General features: G+C 34.8%; 1 protein-coding gene across 1 annotated transcript; it reads left to right on the top strand.

The window, feature by feature from the left end:
* Positions 1–1193: 1193 nt before the first annotated feature.
* On the top strand, positions 1194–13329 carry LOC123563925 (cadherin-99C-like). Its single transcript, XM_053525677.1, has 8 exons — positions 1194–1334; positions 2416–2499; positions 3174–3284; positions 4321–4440; positions 4773–4925; positions 11612–11693; positions 11963–12072; positions 12928–13329. The coding sequence occupies exons 1-8, from the start codon at positions 1194–1196 to the stop codon at positions 13327–13329; spliced, it is 1203 nt and encodes a 400-aa protein (XP_053381652.1).
* The last annotated feature ends 8350 nt before the right edge of the window (positions 13330–21679 follow it).

Below are 21679 nucleotides of genomic sequence, written 5' to 3' on the forward strand. Positions count from 1 at the left end.
TGGTAGTTTTACCTTCAGCATTGTCAGTCTTCAACTTTTTCGAGTACAGGGTAAATATGAAAATATTTGGCTATGCTGCTTTTGTTCTTCATAACTTACGCAAGTCTTCTGGAAGATATGTGGAATATATGGAAGGCCTGTGCGTCAAGCTTATTGTTAAATGCTTCATATCAAATAGTTAATGCTAAATGCTTATTGCTAAATACTAGTTGCCAAATACCGGATATCAAGTGGTATTCGTCTAATTGCTACCTGAAAATTGTGGAACATGCAAAATGCTTATTGTTAATATCATTAGCTGACAGATACATCATTAAAATAAGCACTGGCCTTGTAACATAACTTTGTCTCTTTTAATAACTTTTTTTAGACATATAACAATGTCGGTCACATTTTCGCATAGCCAATAGTGTTATTGCTTTGAATTCAACGCTTTTTAAAGAATTGAACGTTACAGCAATTAGTTTTTTAAAGTGATACAGATCATTAATTCATACAGTTCAAGAACTTGACAATAAACACTTGTATGGAAGGCCGGTTAGCCATGCTAATTGCCAAATCCTGAATAAAAAAAAATGAATGATAATGCCAAATATTTTATGTTACATGCTACATACAAAGTGCTATACGCCATATATTTAATGCTAAATCCAAAAAGTTAAATGCCAGATGGTTTTGTCGAATTGCTAAATGATAAATGATTATCGTCAAAGTCTTTAACTTATAATAATGAGTTAATGATTTGTTTCTTTAAACTAATAAATGCTACTTTTATTTCTGTGAAAACATAAAATGTTTTATTAGCCTTATTTAAAGCAATAATTTAACATGTTCTACCAGTCATAGGAACATGGGACTTTTCAAACTTTTTACTCTAAAATGAAAACGTTTTAATAGGAACAAAGATATGTTATAAAGACCAATGACTATCTAAAGGACGAAATCATCAGCCCTTTTTTTTAAAAGAGCACTTGGCAGTAAGCCATTGGCATTAATTAGTTTTGCATTACGCAATTTTGTCAAAAAGCATTTAGCAAAAATCAGTTTGCTTTTAGTCTAACTAATTGTCATTTAGCATTTGGCGTTTAGCATGACGCATCGGCCTGACATAATTCACCAATAAGCAGTCAGAAGTAGGCATTATATGACATTTCTGTTTCCTGAAGAAAATAAGTTATGAGAGAAAAAAGCGCATGTACAGAAGAAACACTTGTTTTATGAAAAAAGATATGTGTACGTTTCATTTGAAGTTAAATTCTAGACATGATTTTTTTCTTCAGTATGAAGTTGACATTACAACGATTACCCTGACAGTTACTTACAGAGGAAATACGGTATTATTTATGTTATCTTTTGTAATGTATATATATAAATTCAATCATCCTCTGATAGCACGGCTACTGTAAAAAGACGTACCGTTTTCAAGTATATGTTTTTGATGCAACGCCTTTTGGGTTAGCCTTAAAGTAAATAAATATATGGTTTATGAGCACACTGTGAGCATCTTCCGCGATATTTGTTTCTATGTACTGTTTTTGTAGACATATAATGTTTGCCCTATTTTCAACTTGTTTTCTGTCCGTCTCGTATTTTGTGTTGTGTATGTTGTCTTGTGTGTTGTTGGCTTTTATATTTTTCTCTTTCTCCTCACTACCCCAATCGCCCCATCCGTTATTTCCCCTGCATTTACGCTTTCTTGCATTTGCACCACCTCTCCTTTTGCTGTGGATAAGTCATAGTGTCCACCGTAGTTTTGGTAGTCGGTCATCTAAGGGCGGTGCCCGGCTTTTGTGTTTTCCTGCTTGTGTGTGTATGTGTATGGGCGCGCGTGCGTGCGCGCGTGATATGTCTGTGTGTCTTGGGTGGTGCCCCACTGTGTTGTTTTATCTCATTTGTCTGTTTGTTTATCTGTGTATGTTAGTTTTGTGTATGTTTGTCTTTTGTGCGTGGTTGTATGTGCTACTGTGATTTGCGTTGTGGGGTTGCTGCGTTTGTGGAGCATGGCTTTCCCTTTTGAATATTCATCCTTGCTCCACTCCCCTCCCCCACCCTACTCCCCCGCTACACCCGAACCGCTCCCCATTTTTTGCCCATTGCCTCTTCCTCCGCGCCTTTTTCTATATTTTGCATATAATTAAATGTACTAGTAGCATTTCTGAAGCAACCCGTCTACAATATTTTTCCGTTACAGCTTCTTTTTGTTGTGGACCTACTTTGCAAATGCGTGGCTCTATTACTGTGTTTTGGGTGCTCCGTGCTTCCGGGAAATCGACTCTTACCTTTATTTTTTGGCCACTATAAATAATTGTGTTCATGAAAGATGACAGAAAGCATGAAAGATTCAGGCAAAGAAGTTATTGGTATGATAAGCTAACATTAATATTCACATATCATTGTTCTCGTGATATTTTACAGGTAGATGTGTTCATAAGTGTGACGCCAGTGAATGAATTCGCTCCAGTATTTATAAACAATCCTTACAATATCACATTACCAGAGGTAAGTCAGAACATTGAGATCCAAAAATTAAAAACTTTATTTCTAAGTCCTCGAAATTACAAAAATGTATGTAATAAAACGTGTATTTTATTAATTTTTTATATTGATAAATTAATTTTTGGTATAATTGTAAGTTATATCATCTATCGCAAATAACGACAACTCATGCCTCAGGTAGGTTTTTATATGTCAGCCTGTCTGGCAATACCAATTCACTGATTACGATCAATACAAAGGGAGACCATAATTTAGAAAATAAGTAAAACTAATGTGTCATAATATTTATAAATTGTCACAACTAAGAAAACGTGTTTTTGATTATGATGTCCTTTACATCATTGACGCAGTGGTTTCTTTGATGTTACCTACTTAAAGAGATACATTTAACATTTAAAACTTCACTAATAAAATGATATTTAGCATTAGTATTTAACTACACAGTACGCAGACAAGACATGATACTGGTTCGGGCAAAATGGCATTACACCACATGTATGGACATCATAATTAGTTTGATATTTAATATCATTCCAATATAACAGGTGTTTAATAATAACTATTATTATTGATACTGCTATTATTATCATTACTGTTGTTGTTGTTATTATTATAATAATAATAATTATTATTAGATACTGTTATTTATATTGTAACTTTAATGTATTACTTTGAAGTCCACGCGGGTTGGCACTGTGGTATACAAACTGAAGCCAAAAGTTCAAGATAAAGATGTGGGAGGTGTTCATGACTTTTATTTCCAAATTCATCCATACAGTTTAAATGACGTAAGTATAAATCATAATATAAATATTTGAAATACAAACAGTTTCCTGCATTATCGTTACTAGGAAACTCTCTGACCTTTAATACCCTCACAAAAATGTTTGAATGATGCATATAGATGTCATCTTGCCATGTGGGGGTCTGCAGCTACAATAACATTCGTGGCGCGAACTGTCCCACATATTTTAAATGAATTCCATTGAGATAACTAAAGTATTGATTTAAGTTGTGCATGGCATGTTTAAAGATTTGTCCAATCATTGCGGAGTTAAGGGTTTTTAAACTTATATAAAATGTGAACATGGCATTATTGTTGGATGACTTAAACTACTCCCAGTCGTATATGTTCGTGCATATTTTAGTGTCAGTTGCGGAGTTGTAGTTTTGTGTCCTTAGACTTACCGCTTTATTGGAGAATGGTAGTTTGTTGGGAGTACTTCTCCCAAAGTTTCCAAACTTTTTTAAAACACATGAAACCAAATTGTAGATACGTGCGAGGTCTGTTGAGGTATTCGTCTTACAAAGCTGTATGCGGGAATATCTCTCTTGACATTATTACAAACGAGTCATCAGTGTACAGGATGAACACTTTCAATTTTTATGCACACAAACTTGAATAAGATTTAAGTATGTATATATACATGTATATGCAAATACAATACAAAATATGTATTATAATTATAGCTAATAGTGCATTCTAAGAAACAGGATTCGTCTATACAGGAACGTTTAAAATTATGTGTTAATTTTTATAATATTGTTACAGTATAATTCTGTGAAATATTTGCGTAATGTTTTCCTCCGTGGACATTTTATAATTGATGATTTCATTTATTCTAGACGTTAAACAAATCGCCGTGGTCCATAATTTGAGGTAATATGACCGGTCTATATTCAACACTCGGTTGCTGGGCTCAAGTCAAAACTGGTGTGAAGATCTGAGAGAATTTATTTCTGATGAATTAAAAAAAAAAAAAAAAAAAAAAAAACAATTGAATGACATTCATGTCAGTAGGTGTAAATTATTTCTATTTTCAGTACGACGGTTCTGCCTTTTTCAGTATTCCTGCTTCTTCAACAGGAAATATTACTCTAACAAAACCGCTTGATTTTGACACAATGGCAAAGAATACCCGTTTCCTGAACCTTAGTGTAGCGGTAAGAAAAATTTGCATGAAAGTTTTTGATGCTTTTTTTAAACTCCATAATACCCATAATTGAGACGTCGAAATAAATTGTTACTTTTACTTGTTTATTGGTTCAACACAATGATGATGTTTCCTAGCATAAAATACTTATTTCATAAAATAAATCAAAGTTAGAATTCATTTTAACATATCATTATATACTATATATTAAAATACTTTCTAACAGTACATTTAGATTAATTCTGATATGTTTCTGCGGGTACATGAAAATCATCAGGCAGTCCTTATGATTGATTAACCCGTAAAAATCCCGTCAATGCCCTGGTAATGTTTATCTTAAAGGATGGCCAATCAGCTGACTCAAAAACAAATCAGACCACATTGCAAGTAAATATCTATGATGCAGACGACCAAGTACCGTATTTCGAGTATCCAAATTGTCCAGCGCCGTGTCCAGCACCGGCATTTGTGTCTGTAACGCATCTGGCGTACACGGTATGTTGAAAAACTACTTTTTTTATTCTATGTTCTGACCATACAGTATTTGTCAAAATATTTCGAGTAATCGTGTTTTTTGTTGTTGTTTTTTTAGGGCGGGGGTGGGGGTGGGTGCCACAGTCTTTTTTTACTACTTTCCGGCATACATGTTAAGCTTATCACTAAGACTTTACTACCGTATTTATTTTTACATATTTGGAATTAACAAATATCAGTCTGTTATATTCAAATGAAAGTTGAGTGGGGCGTATTATGTGAACACCCGTAGCAGGCGGTCGGCGTCCAAAAGCATGTCCGCTCTCTAAGTCAAACAGTATTCATCCGATCTTCACTAAACTTGCTGACAATATTTGTGGGCATAATATCTCGGCCAAGTTCGATAACCAGCCAAATCGCCCAAGGCACTCTTGAATTATGGCCCTTGAATTACTCAAAATCGGCAAATTTATATTTGTCCGCTCTCTAAGTCAAACAGTTTTCTTCCTATCTTCACCAAACTTGCTGACAATATTTGTGGGCATAATATCTCGTCCAAGTTCGATAACTAGCCAAATCGCCATAGACAGTCTTGGATTATGGCCCTTGAATTACTCGAAAACTGCGAATTTAGCCTTGTCCGCTCTCTTAGTCAAACAGTTTTCATCACATCTTCACTAAACTTGCTGACAATATTTGTGGGCATAATATCTCGGCAAGTTCGATAACCAGCCAAAACGGCCGAGGCACTCTTGGATTATGAGCCTTGAATTACTCGAAATCTGCAAATTTAGCCTTGTCCACCATCTAAGTCAAACAGTTTTCATCCGATCGTCACTAGACTTGCTTACAATGTTTGTGGGCATAATATCTCGGCCAAGTTCGATAACCAGCCAAATCGCCCCAGGTACTCTTGGAGTATGGCCCTTGAATTACTCAAAATCTGCAAATTTAGCCTTTTCCGCTCTCTAAGTCAAACAGTTTTCATCCGATCTTCACTAAACTTGCTGACAATGTTTGCGGGCATACTCCCTCGGCCAAGTTCGATAACCAGCCAAATCGCCTTCGGCAGTGTTGGATTATGGCCCTTGAATTACTCGAAAAAATTCGAATTTAGCTTTGTCCGCTCTCTAAGTCGAACATTTTTTTATCAGATCTTCACCAAATTTGCTGGCAATGTTTATGGGCATAATATCTCGGCAAAGGTCGATAACCAGCCAAATCGCCCGACGCACTCTTGGGGTATGGCCCATTTTTCACTCTGAATCTTTTTACGGGCGTATTTTGTGACAGTTTGGATCTTGTTCATACTACTAGTAGTTCAAATGGCGTTTCATTCTGTGTTCTAATTAAGGTATTAGATCACTAATAGTAATGTTTTCAAAACGGCCTTTGCTTGGTATATTCTGAAAGGTAACCGTGTTTCGCACTATTTTGCAATTTTTAAACAACTTTTACCGTGGCGTTTTTTATAAATTTTATATAACTTATGGTATCTCCTCAAGCTCCAGTAGAGACAAATTTCAAAGTGATGGCCATTATCCAAAACGTTTGCAGAGAATTCATTTTACCATTAATTTTAATAAAAGAAACATCAGACTATTGGTAAACAATTATAAAACACAAAATAAAAATGTCAATATCATATTTTCTATGGTGCCTCAAGTAAACGGATTTAATAACACAGAATTCATATTTCAACATTGAAAAATTAAGGTCGAATGCTGTGTTTCTGTTTTGAATTTTGCTTACTTCAATTAAAAATAACCTTGGGGCAGACGTAAAACCTACCTAAATTTCATCCACAATATATAATCTAAGAGTAAAAGCAAAATAGAGAACTTTCACCACATGTAACTAAATATTTTTCAAAGATGTGTAACTCTACCCCTTCTGTTTAAGTAGTAAATTCACTTTGAACCCCAAGAAATCGCTTATTTAATATATCTTTTTTTCCATTTTGTACAAGAAATCAATAATAAGTCTTGAAAGAAGTAAAAACTTACTAGAAAAAAAGGAAAATAAAGAGAAAAAAAATTGGTCCCAGTAGGGCTTGAACCTACGCCCATCTAAGAATTGCAGTAAAAGTAGGTTTATGGTAGGAATTGAATACTCTTCAAAAAGGAGGTTCTCTATTAGTGATCTAATACCTTAATTGTAAATCTACATATTTTTGTTAGTTCAAAGGTAAATTCTGCATTTTCAAAAATGTAGAAAATAACTTGTTATACATTTAATCATACCCGTGTTTTAGTCATTTTTGAAGAATTTCTAGAGTACAGTGTCAACAAAAAGTTAAAAGGGATTCTAACACGACCAGCAAATAACCTACATACACCTAGAGCAAAATCTATCTCTGGTTATTCTGCAATAAATCACTCGCGTGCAATGACGTCATCCGATCCAGGTGCGCAGCACGGTCGTAAAAAGTAGTCACCATTTTTTCTAACACTGTTGAAACTAGTATGTCGTGTTAGAATCGAAATAATAAGTTCCCAAGTGGGATTTATCGTAGAATAACCCGTGTGTTTTGTTCCTATGCAAAACAATATATCACTCAGGCCTACAGTCATTGTGATATATTCTTACGCATAAGAACTCAAAGCTCGGGTTATTCTACGATAAACCACGTTTGGGAACTTAATATTTCTTAAATCAAAGAAACTGAATTTTACGCACAAAGAGTTGATTGATAAAATAGATGAAACATTACATGTTTGGTTTTGTATAGTACACTGAAAGGAGTTTGTACAAGTTATGTTTCGAGTTACATATAAACGATTGTAGCAACTGGAGATCAAATGACCCTGTTACTTAGCACAGTTACTTTGTAAGACAGACCATCTGTATTTTCATAGAATTATTCCGGTTTATTTCTAAAAATAGGTTGCGAAAAACAAACGCGAGTGTGTCGTTACGCTTTCACAAGGTCACTATTTTCAGGGAAATGCTGCAAAGTTTCTTTTTGATGCATTTGTAATTATTATAATGTCCCCATGCTGATATTTAATATATCTTTGATTAACGGCGTTACTGCATTTTGAAAATTTATGAACTTATTTGTTTAGAATTGGCTGTTTAGTAAGGATAGAAAACTTCTTTAGAATATTTGAAGTATCCAGTTGGATCGAATCCTTTTCCGGGTTCTAAGGCATATGTCAATAAAATTACAACTCTTTATTTAATTGTAGCATATAATTATATTTTATTTGATGCCCAATTTTCATACAAAACATATCTCTTTCTTTCTGCAGTTAACAACGTTGAAACAACCTAAAGTAAAAGTCCATTATGAACATAATCGGAGTAATTTTGAAATGGATCGGACTATATACATTATATATGTATGACAGCTCTTTGAAGTCTGTTTATTTCATTTAGAACGAATAACACGTTTTCACTGTCGTCTCACATCTAATGGCACTGGATGTATCTAAACGATTGCAACCAAATATTATTATACAACGCCGTGGATATTGTTTTGGTGTTGTCCGTCCTGTTGTTCTTCTGTCCGTGCATGCGTGCGTGCTTCTGTCCAAAATTGAAAATGCTTTATATTCAACAAATGTTCAAACTCAACAAATTTTCATACTTCACACCTTTGTTTTTGTTTTTATCTCTACTAAAACAGATTTGAATGAAAATTGGACATATTGTTTAATGATCAGTTCAGTCAGATAAAACATACAGTGGTACGAATTGTACGTACTATTCGTTGAGCCATGACAGTTGCAATACGGTAACTCAAAAATAAACCACGAAGTCACAAAATGAATGAAATGTGGTGCTGATCTATATGCGGCAAGTAAAGCAATCTCCGGGACTAAAGAATTCTGCGGCCAATATTATTTCAAGGGATCTAATCCTGACATAGGATACCATTCTGCAAGTGCGCTTTAATAGATTATCGGATTTGTATTGAGAAATAAGCACGAATTCTTCAGTTGAGATTTTATGCTACATTAGCGGTGCAATATTAATCCGCGAAAACATGAGTGCATATTTCTGGGTGCAAAGCTTATCATCAGTTTGTTTCATATTCATTTTTACTTATATATATTTTGCTTGGATGACAAAGTTTGAAAATTATTGAGGTAAAAGTACTTCTTTATTCCACGTCGTCCATAAATGTGGTGTCATTAGTGAAGTCATAAACCTGAAATAAAATTAACATGTTGCTACTGAACATATTGACGGATGTTCCATTTCAACTAAACAGAGTTAAACATTCAGTATACAATTATTTGAAATTCATCAAATTTGTAATTTCAAGGTGTTTTGACTTTTGGTTTAAGGGTGACCTTATTGTTACCCTTAGAATAAAATGAGTTTTCTTCAGACTATTATCGTTGTTATGTTTATTTTGATAATTTATTCAAAGCTAGAAAAGTTGTTAAGTATTATCCCCCTTAACGTAGTAAAAGCAGAGTTTTTTCCCTTGATTTTGTATGCTGATAATTAAATAAGTATTTTAAGTAGAAACACCAAACCTCACACAATGATTTATTAGCACAAGACCTTTGCTCACATGCTGTATTATCCTCATTGACACAGTAAAATCAGTTTCCCCCTTGATTTCGTAAAGAAACTTTTTTGACTAAGTAATTTATTGATGAACCTTTATTTTTAACGCAAATGTAGAGGCTGTGGTGCATTTGCAATTTCGTCAGGATCACTTTGTTACCTTCAGAGTTTCAAAATGTATTGTCCTTTAATTATTTCATAATCCATCAATTCCAATATTACAAAGTCATTCATTAATGGATCTTCATGCAATTTAACAAATATTGATCAAATATTGATCATTACAGGGCGTTGGTGCACATCTATCATTATAACCTCTTCAGTAGCCGTACAGTTATTGTCATTTTATAATGTCTCCCCTCACTGGGGGAGTCATATTGTTTTTGCCCTGCCCGTCCGTCCGTCCATCCTTCCGTCCGTCCGTCAAACTTCATTTCCGATCAATAACTAGAGAACCATTTGACCTAGAACCTTCAAATTTCATAGGGCGGCAGGGCTTATAAAGTAGAGGACCCTATTGTTTTTTGGGTAACTCCATCAAAGGTCAAAGTCACAGGGGCCTGAACATAGAAAAACAATTCCGATCAATAACTGGAGAACCACTGAATTCAGAATGTTGAAACTTCATAGGATGATTTGTCATGCAGAGTGGATGACCCCTATTGGTTTTGGGGTCACTCTAATAAAGGTCAAGGTCACAGTGGCCTGAACATGTAAAACCATTTCCGATCAATAACTTGAGAACCGCTTGACCCAGAATATTGAAACTTCATAGGATGATTGGTCATGCAGAGTAGATGACTCTTATTGATTTTGTGTCACTCTAATAAAGGTCAATGTCACAGAGGCCTGAAGATGGAAACCCATTTCCGGTGAGTAACTTGAGAACCACTTGACCTAGAATGTTGAAACTTCATAGGGTGATTTGACATGCAGAGTAGATGATAGCTATTGACCTTGGGGTCATTCTATTAAAGGTCAAGGTCGCAGCTAACACAAAATGGAAATCCCTTTCTGGTCAGTAACTTGAGAACCACTTGATTCAGAATGTTGAAATTTCATAGGATGATTGGTCATGCAGAATGGATGACCCCTATTAGTTTTGGTGTCACTCTAATAAAGGTCAAGGTCACAGTGGCCTGAACTTGTAAAACCATTTCCGATCAATAACTTGAGAACCGCTTGTCCCAGAATATTGAAACTTCATAGGATGATTGGTCATGCAGAGTAGATGACCCTTATTGATTTTGGGTCACTTTAGTAAAGATCAATGTCACAGAGGCCTGAAGATGGAAACCCATTTCCGGTGAGTAACTTGAGAACCACTTGACCTAGAATGTTGAAACTTCATAGGATGATTGGAAATGCAGAGTAGATGCTAGCTATTGATTTTGGGGTCATTCTATTAAAGGTCAAGGTCACAGCTAACACAAAGTGGAAATCCCTTTCCGGTCAGTAACTTGAGAACTACTTGCCCCAGAATGTTGAAACTTCATGGGGTGATAGGAATTACAGAGTAAATGACCTTTGTTGTGTTTGGGGTCACTCTATTAAAAGTCAAGGTCGCAAATACATTTCCAGTCGATAACTTGAGAACCATTTGACCAAGAACCTTCATATTTCATAGGACTTACAGAGTAGATGACCCCTATTGTTTTTGGCGTCACTCCATCAAAGGTCAAGGTAACATGGGGCTGAACATAGAAAACACTTTTCAATCAATAACTTGAGAACCACTTGACCCAGAATGCCCACAGTTTTGAAACCTAGTTGGATGATTGGACATGCCAAGTAGAGGATCCCTATTGCAGTTAACCATCAGTGTCTCTTTGACTTTTACTCCTGTCCCCTATTGACTTCTTGCCTATACGACTATGTGTTGGGGAGGCATGCGCTTTTCTACAAAATCATCTTCTAGTTTTATATTAAGTTAATAAATTCCAACAAAAGAAACGAACCTTCATGAAACTTAGTACTGATATAGTATACTAAATGAGTTTTTTCTTTTGATTTTGCAAAAATAGGAACCAACAAACTATTACATGGTCCTTTTTGTACATTATCTGTGTATATCTGGAAATTGAATATCTTTCAAAATACTGTCTCCTCATTCAAAAACAAGATATTAGGCGGAGGATATAATTTAGATAACTAGAAATACTTGTTTCCTTTTAATGACTCAGGGTCCGTTGGAGATCACACCACCACTGAAGGGAAAAGATGATGACACTCTTGGGACTTATTTACTTTATTCTATAAAGATTGGTAAGTTTATTGTGACCTTACATGTGAAATAATGGATATTAAAAATTAGCCGTTTTTTGATATTGTAAAATTGTTTTGAATCACATATCTTCCTTTGATGAAATATTGACATATTTCACACCGTTTAAGGATTGTTTAATGATTGTAATTAAAAATAAGAATGGTAGTTTATTTAGTTAAGGTTAACATTTTTTTATGCATCAGTTTTTATTTCTGTTTATATTGTCTGAACTGTATAATACTGACAATTCAAAATGGCTACATTTTAGGTAACAAGAATAATTTATTTACCATGGACCAAAGCACAGGTGGTATCACGCTAAGAACTTCTGTTGCTGCAGCTAATCTACCGGACACAGAGTTTAGGCTCGTTATTGAGGTACATAGCACATAGAGTTAGAAGGATAATATATGTTGTATTCACCATCATTTTCGTTTACTAATTTTGACTCTAAATACAGTATCGGCGAGTACATGATCACTCACCAAAATGGGCTCGAGCATATCTGGAGGCTTTGAATTCTTCATTTGAGGAAGCCACCCAGCTGGCCGATGGATTGTCGATGGTTCTACCCAGGTGCGAGCTCGTGACGAAATATTGCACGGAGGGGCACCTTGGTTCTTTCCCCATCAGCATAGCTGGAAAGTCGCCATATGACATGTAATTGTGTCGCTGCGACGTTAATTTGGACACAAAAATCTTAACGTCTTCCTTGGCATCAATCTAGAATCAACAGGTGTCGTTGATTTGTTTTACATTATTATTGCAGAGTTACCATTCTAAGTTGCATAATTTCCTTCTGCAAATATTTGATTTGACCACTGACATTTACAGACCACACCTACTCATTTTTGATATTCCATAAAATTTGATATTATTTCATGTTATCTTAGTTTATATGTATCACGTATATATATGCCTATGGTTCGTATACACGTATATATATGCCTATAGTTCGTATAAATTCTCTCTAAGTGAGATATTAAAAAAACATCAACGAAATGCCTTTCAAACACACTGGATCCCGGAAGGATACAAGAACATAAAGATAAAATTATAGAGTATGAGAAAATATATGTTCAAACAGTGTCAAAAGTTTAATTATAAACCATTTAACTTTTGACACTGTTTAAACATATATTTTCTCATACTCTCTCTCTCTCTCTCTCTCTCTCTCTCTCTCTCTCTCTCTATATATATATCTTTTTACTATAATAGTATTTTGTACTTTAGGTAAGAAAAAACCTACAAAACATTGACCTCTCATCCGTTGCCGTCCTGAATGTGAAAGTCTGGGAACGTTGGCAAAATGACAACAACTATCAAGGAAATGAATCAACATGTGACAATGACAAAGTACATCAAGGAAATGAATCAACAAGTGACAATGACAAAGAATATCAAGGAAATGAATCAACAAGTGACCACAGCAGCGGGCAAAATGATGTATCCGCCTATAAAACTGCTGTTATTATTCTTGCCGTAGCTCTTGCAATTGTTACTACTGTTCTTTTTGTTGTGATTGTAATGTACATGTTTCTACGCAGGACAAAACAGCACACAGACACAGAACTGCACAGCAATTACCAAGATCTGTCTCCTCATCATTTGCGAAATGGTGGTGTTTATTCTTGAAAGTAGGATTTGGTGCAAACATTATATCTTATTAGAACTATGGTTACTTTTTCCTGAGTGTAAGTTTTGCCTCATAATCATAACAAACATGTATAGCTGAAACAGGAGGTACAATGCTCTTTTTATGTCCCCGAAGGGAGGCATATAGTTTTTGAACCGTCTGTCCGTCTGTCGGTCTGTCCGCAATTTTCGTGTCCGGTCCATATCTTTGTCATCCATGGATGGATTTTCAAATAACTTGGCATGAATGTGTACCACAGTAAGACGACGTGTCGCGCGCAAGACCCAGGTCCGTAGCTCAAAGGTCAAGGTCACACTTAGACGTTAAAGGTCATTTTTCATGATAGTGCATTGATGGGCGTGTCCGGTCCATATCTTTGTCATCCATGGATGGATTTTCAAGTAACTACGCATAAATGTGTGGCACAGTAAGACGACGTGTCGCGCGCAAGACCCAGGTCTTTAGCTCAAAGGTCAAGGTCACACTTAGACGTTAAAGGTCATATTTCATGATATTGCATTGATGGGCGTGTCCGGTCCATATATTTGTCATTCATGCATGGATTTTAAAATTATTGGGCATGAATGTGTACCACAGTAAGACGACGTGTCGCGCGCAAGACCCAGGTCTGTAGCTCAAAGGTCAATGTCACACTTAGACGTTAAAGGTAATATTTCATGATAGTGCAATGATGGGCATGTCCGGTCCATATCTTTGTCATTCATGCATGGATTTTAAAATAACTACGCATGAATGTGTGGCACAGTAAGACGACGTGTCGCGCGCAAGACCCAGGTCCGTAGGTCAAAGGTCCTAAACTCTAACATCGGCCATAACTATTCATTCATAGTGCCATCGGGGGCATGTGTCATCCTATGGAGACAGCTCTTGTTAAACAAACATTTGTTCCAAGCCTAGCCTATAAAACTATATATTCTCCCTGTTATAGCCATGCCACCAATTGATCTTTAAAATAGATTTCCAAGACCAGGAAAGTAGATGCAAAAAATGTTATAACAATGTCCACAAATACTCGATTTCAATGCAAGAGATACTACAACATTTATTAAAGACCTCATTACCATGCGAACAATCTCATATACATACAATTGATTATGTGTATTTGTATTTCTACTGCTGATAAAAATGAATCATAAAAGCAGACATATTAGGCTTTATAAGCAAACGTTTTAGCTATAACTGAGATGCCAGAAGCATGGTCCATTAATTCCAGTTACAGTTTAATGCATAAAAGAGACAAACAATGTTTTAAAGCAAAGCGACCAAACAGATATAACACATTATAAAATGTGTAAAAGTAGCTATTAATGCATGAGCGTTGAGTGCACATTTCTACAGCAAACCTATACACGGTATTGTATGAATCGAATACAATTTTCTGCAAAACAAATTGTTAATTTGACTTAAGTAACTGATAACCTCAACAAAAAATGTAAACTCAGCTTCCGAGGTATTTGATGGTGATATAGAAGTCGTAACATAGTTTGTCTATATATCATAATCATTCCTTAATTTCACTCACCAAATTTCAAACTGTAAAGTAACGACGTTCTAAGTATATCATCATCTTACACATATACCTAGAAATCTTTATTAACTGTCCGAATATGTACATGAAAAAAATCTATATTCTGTGCAAATTTTCTTTCACTCGGTTGAATGCACCATGGTAAAATGTTGTTTGTTTGACTTTCGAGAAATTTTTATCTTGAAATCGTAGGTGTGTTTCTTTAAAACTGTTTCACGTAAAAAAAGCTATATAACTTACATAGAAATAGTATATAAACAAGAAATATCTTTAAAAATGATGGTCGGCGAATTGTAATAAGGAAAGAAGTTTATGAATTTTTCATCTAACATTCATCTTTCATCAAACATTTTTCAAATTGTAAAACTAAACACCGCACTTTAACAATTTAAATGGTTCTCTTTTAATTTTTCGCAAAGGTTTCGTAGGGTTGCAATTTTGTTTCGTTTATCCTTAGACGAATAATTACAGCAGTAGTTTGATGAAGATTCATGAAGCGGTTCATGAGAAGAGGTCATTAAATGTGTTTATATTTTTAGCTCAATTGGTCCCTATCCCCATTTGTAACAAAATAACAGGAGACCTTACGATATTGTTACACATCGAGTTTGATAAAAATCCATTACATTTTAGTGGTTAATGCGAAGAAAGGCATATCTACTTTTAGCTATAGTGGTCCCTAATAGGGCCCAAGTTCCTATATAAATAAATTTGGAAGAGGATCTTATAATGATGCTCCAGACCAAGTATGACAAAGATCCACCAAGCTGTTCATGAGACGCTGTATAAAGGCATTTCTAGTTTTAGCTCTAGCAGCCCCTAAAAGGGGTCAAATGTCCCAGCTGAACAAAGTTGGCTGCGGGCCTAATAAAGATGCTACAAATCAAGTTTGATTAGAATACATGAGAAAAATCAATTAAAGGGCTTTTTTATTTATTATTTTTATTTATTTCTAAAATAGGCCAACTGATCCCGCTTTAACAAATGCATATTCGCTATAATTCATGAATCTTTGGACAATGAAGTCACACCTATAAAAAAAGTGAAGGTCAAGCAAAACTTATACAATTGTAATTATTTCAATATTTCTGTTTCATAAGCAAAGTTTGACTGTAGTCATTTCACATAGATAAACTGTATGCAGCGTACCTTCATTTCAGTGTAATGAGATTCAGTCATTATATAGCATATATATAATAAAACAGATTTCAACTGAGTTCAATATTTGCATACCATACTCAAGAAAAATATTCCTATATAATAAATCAGTTAAATAATTTATAACAAATATATCAAAGCAAACAAGTACTCATTTTAATATGCAATCTGAATATGTCACAAAAGCAAGAAACCTTTTCATATACAGACGACAATTGTAACAAGGAAAATCTTTTAAAAAGCACTTCTCTACATAAAAGACTCTTATCACACCCTTATTCGTGTGACACATTTATTTAGGCAGTTTTATGAACAATGAGTGTAGTCTTGTTAAAATACAAAATATTCAGAAGTGGTGTAAAATAGTATTTATATATGTCCAAATCTTTAAATCTAAGTTCTAGAATCCTGTTCATATTTTGTATGTATATATGTTAAATGTGTGTTATGTAATTGTAAAGCGCAATAGAATATTTTATAATTTTTGCGCTATATAAATGCCATGTATTTGTATATTTGTATTTGATACGCAGACCGTATTCTGCTCTTTCTTTAATTTGATATATGTTGGTATTTGAACAGGTTTTTATCATATTTATTAAACTTACTTATCATTTTGAGATATATCAATATTCTTGCTAAATATACTGAGCCAAAGTTAGCTTTAAAACTGTGAACAGCGTCGTTTAGGATAACGCTTTGTCTACATTTCACTCAGCGTAGCACAATCAACAGAGTGAAAGAAATTGACACTCTCGTCCAATCAAGCAGAGTGTTGCATAAATCTTCCATTTTGATAAATTATCTATAATGCGTTATCAAGTAGTTTGATTTGCAAACTGAAGTCACGTGGCATAGGTAACGAAAACCAATTTAGACGGCGTCGCCGAAAAACTTGATGGAGATTGTTTAATAGTAAACCATGTCGTGCAATAGTTCTTTTTATCGGATAATAAAGAATCATCTTGTAGTCGGGGAACGGATCAAAACGTAATACTCAAGAAAAGTTTTCACTTCTTTTTTGCCAGTTGGTTAAACAATAATCTATGAAATTCGCAAGTAAGAAGAGTATCTTGGTAGTAAAATAACAGAGTTAAACTTATTCCGAAAATGCATTTTGATCGAGTGACCCCAAAATCAGTAGGGGTCATCTACTCTGCATGTCCAATCATCCTATTTAGTTTCAACATTCTGGGTCAAGTGGTTCTCAAGTTATTGATTGAAAAGTGTTCTCTATGCTCAGTCTGAGGCCTTGACCTTTGATGGAGTGACCCCAAAAACAATAGGGGTCATCAACTCTGTAAGTCCTATCACCCTGTGAAATTTGAAGGTTCTAGGTCAAATGGTTCTCAAGTTATCGATTAGAATTGGATTTCCTTGTTCAGTCCGCTGCGACTTTGACTTTTGATAGAGTGGCACCAAAAACAATAGAGGTCATCTACTTTGTATGTCCTATCATCCTATGAAGTTTCAACATTCTGGGTCAAGTGGTTCACAAGTTACGGACCGGAAATGGATTTCCATTTTCTGTTAGCTGCGACCCTGACCTTAAATAGAGTGACCCCAAAATCAATAGGGGTCATCTACTCTGCACGTCTAATCATCCTATGAAGTAACAATATTTTGAATCAAGTGGTTCAGCGGCCAATATTACTTCGAGGGATCTAATCCTGACATAGGATACTATTCTGCAAGTGCGCTTTAATAGATTATCAGATTTGTATAGAGAAATAAGCACGAATTCTGCAGTTGAGATTTTGCGCTACATTAGCGGTGCAATATGAATCCGTGAAAACATGAGTGTATATTTCTCGATGCAAAGCTTATCATCAGTTTGTTTTATATTCATTTTTACTTATAGAATCATACATATTTTGCTTGGATGACTAAATTTGAAAATTATTTCATGGGGTGATTATACAATACCCAAGGCTATGAAAGCGGGAGTATTGGAACTACCCAGGTCGAAACGGTCATGCTGAGAAACTAAACAGTACCAATAACACAACATAAAAGTCGTGCGGAACGATCTGAGAAGATCGAAATATAACAGATCTGATTGAATGTACGGGGAGACATTTTACGGCCGCCACACGGCACAAAAAACGCTGCTGTGATAATAAAATAGAAAAAGTGGAAACTTCACAGGTCGCTCAACACGACAAATACGAAAATGTTGCAGGCTCGGTTTGATTGAACCTGTTCACGGACGGTAGTGGAAATGCATGCTACCTACCACGCCCTCTAGCCCCGGGTTGAGCAGAACTCAACATTTACACATGCTAAAAATACAAAAATCAATTTAGAAACATCCGCAGATGTATTCAAACGGCGGTGAACATGGAACCTTCAATGATACACAGGTTGTGGCGTGTAATTCCATGAAAAACGGCGTTTGGTCACCAGATGAAGTAATAGGTTTGCCCCAAACGAGAAAACAATGGGCAGAACTAAACAAACTGGAAATTAGAAAGGTGATCTGAGGTTATAGAGCCTGCATATCACAGGAACTGTCGAAAGACAAAATTAAAAAGCAGGCACCATATCCATGGGGTGATTATACAATACCCAAGGCTATGAAAGCGGGAGTATTGGAACCACCCAGGCCGAAACGGTCATGCTGAGAAACTAAACAGTACCAATAACACAACATAAAAGTCGTGCTGAACGACCTGAGAAGATCGAAATATAACAGACCAGATTAAATATGGTGAACAGACAGAAAGAGGGACAGACGCACGCGCCGTATCATAAAATGTCCATTTTTCAAACATGAGTGAATAATAAAATATAACTAATTTCACGTTCATCTGGCATCAATACAACGGATCGACCATGGCCATAACTTGATTCCCGTTGTACGTAACAACACGTGATCCGATAAAAAAAAATCACAATTGACCATCAATGTTTTGACTGAGCCGTTAATGTGTTACCGGGTCTTTACTTTTTGTGTATTATTATGACCTCAAGCTGTAAAATCAATCTCTTGCAATTAAACAGTATGCAAAAATGGTCGAAGTATTCTGCAACCTATTCTCAAGCTATTTTGATGACACAGGTTGTTTGCTTTTTCTAATGCACAATGATTATCAAGTTTAGGATGGTTTAAACTTAAGCAGCTACGATATGATATACAAAGACCCATCTCTGTTGGTGTAGGTGTCTATATTTTAGACAAAACTATGTGAGCCGTGCCATGAGAAAACCAACATAGTGGGTTTGCGACCAGCATGGATCCAGACCAGCCTGCGCATCCGCGCAGTCTGGTCAGGCTCCATGCTGTTCGCTAACAGTTTCTCCAATTCCAATAGGCTTTAAAAGCGAACAGCATGGAGCCTGACCAGACTGCGCGGATGCGCAGGCTGGTCTGGATCCATGCTGGTCGCAAACCCACTATGTTGGTTTTCTCATGGCACGGCTCATGTTATTTTCGGTTGTTGTTGTTTTTTAGAATTAAAGATTCGTCCTTTATCATTCAGTGAAGCAAACATTTCAGTCGCTGTCTTTCATACATATTTCTTCTAAATGCATTTTAGGTACAGTTTACCTTCCTTACTTTTTCCCATTAAGATTCACCAACAGTGAATCAAAAGGTATCATATTGTAGCTTGGCATATACACTTTCAAATGACACTTTTGAAATGTGACTTTGAATGTGTTAGCAGCAGTACACTAAACATAGTGCAAACAACGGACATTTCTTTAACATGATTATATTCATTATGTGCATTGTATGTAGAAAATAGCAGTTTTTGACTTGGCTTTGGGACACTGAAGGACAGCACTAGCGAGTGAAAATGGTATATTCAGTGTCAATGAGATTTTAAAGCAACCTTTTTTTTTGTATAGGCTAAATCAAATTCTAGATTAGAAATTATGTCATTTTCGACACTTTCGGTTGGACTTCTGTGGTTAAATGTGATACAGACTATTTACTCAAGCCCCTGTGCTTTTTAAAAATAAAATCAATACTCCTTAAGGTATAATTAAGTAGAATAATCTAATAAAAGAAAAAGTTTACGTTCTTTAACATTGGAGTTCTAATACTGAAGGAGGAAAACATTTTTACCGCGAAAATTATTCTACTGAATACAAAATATTAAACTTATAATATGATTTAGACATCATACTAATTTTACTCATGTGATTTAAAGACTTGTATCAGATTGAATATATTCTTACAACGTGCGTTTAACACGAGGATATATTTTAATGTTGTGATAACGTGAAGACATTGATTATAAAATCGACATTTCGAGGTAGAATCAACGGGAATAGACAAACATAGCTTGGTAATATTCAATGCACCGGTCCCTATCTGATATCTGTTTTAATTAATGAAGTATTTCAGTACGAAATGTATACTTCAGTTTTGCATTTGTGTCGTAGCTTTATACCAAACATGTGTTTAAGATGCTTTTTAAATAGATTTGTTTAGCCTAGTTTACTTGTATGCACCATTAACAATTAACATGCAGCATGAAGTAGGTGTCCTTCAAAACTTGTGCAGATGATGATCGTAGATACGATTCAAGTTCCACAGTTTTATTTATAGCAATCTATGTATCATCGGAAGTATCTGAAATAATGTAAAATCGATCTGTCTGTGCTAACGTATTTTTTTATAGAAAAGTAGACTTTTCGTTATATCTTTGAATGCATAAAATAGATTGTAACTAAAGGTTACCCATCATCCATTTTTGAAAACAAGTGTGATAAGTATTTTAAAATTAACTGTGTTCCCTTATATCAGCTGCAATTTTTTACACACAATGTAGGCATCATTTTTAACACTGTTTTCAATTTCGTTTTGACATGATTCAATTTCTAAAATGCAATTAAAAAATGAATTGGCGTTATTTTAATTGTTTGGGGTGACTAGTTTTGTCATACTGACCAAAATCACGCAACAGAAGAAATTACGCAACGCCACAAAACTTAATTTCAGTTTTAATACGTTAAAACTCTATTGTTTTCTATGTGACAACAACTAAATTTTTATATAAAAGAGCTGACTAATGATATACTTGACACTTTTCTTGTATAATATCTTGGTCAATGCAGTTCTATATGTTAAGATTATAATTTAGACTAAGTCTACATTTAATGAAATGATATGAGCGATATGACGCAAGATGTAATTTGAATTAATTAATTCAAATAAAATAGTATGTATGCCAAAAATAAACAAACGTTCCACTATGAACAATTAGAAACATACGTTAGTAATATAAAATAATATTGGCAAAACTGCAATTATATCTGTTTTAGTAAATTATATCAGTCTTGTGCGATTTCTTTTGATCAAAGCAAATTCTATATTTGTAAATTGTTTTATTTTTCCTTGTACATTTGAAGCCAACACATTGCCATACATGAATTGTTGACATTTAAGTAATTTATCTAAATAAATTATGAGCAAAAACGTAAAACAATGTAACAGAGATAAAGTGACAATCCTGTTTGATATATAATCGCTTGACACCATTTATTTACAATAAGGAAACGTTAGTCGAAGTGTTACAATTGTTATAAATCAACGCCATAACCGTTCTTTACGAGTTATCAAAATAGATACCGAATACTTCCTGTAGTTTAATGATTGAAATTCACTTATGCCACGCTGCATTGCCTCAAAA

The sequence above is a fragment of the Mercenaria mercenaria genome, chromosome 2 (genome assembly GCF_021730395.1).
Source record: "Mercenaria mercenaria strain notata chromosome 2, MADL_Memer_1, whole genome shotgun sequence".
NCBI classification, from domain to species: Eukaryota; Metazoa; Mollusca; class Bivalvia; order Venerida; family Veneridae; genus Mercenaria; species Mercenaria mercenaria.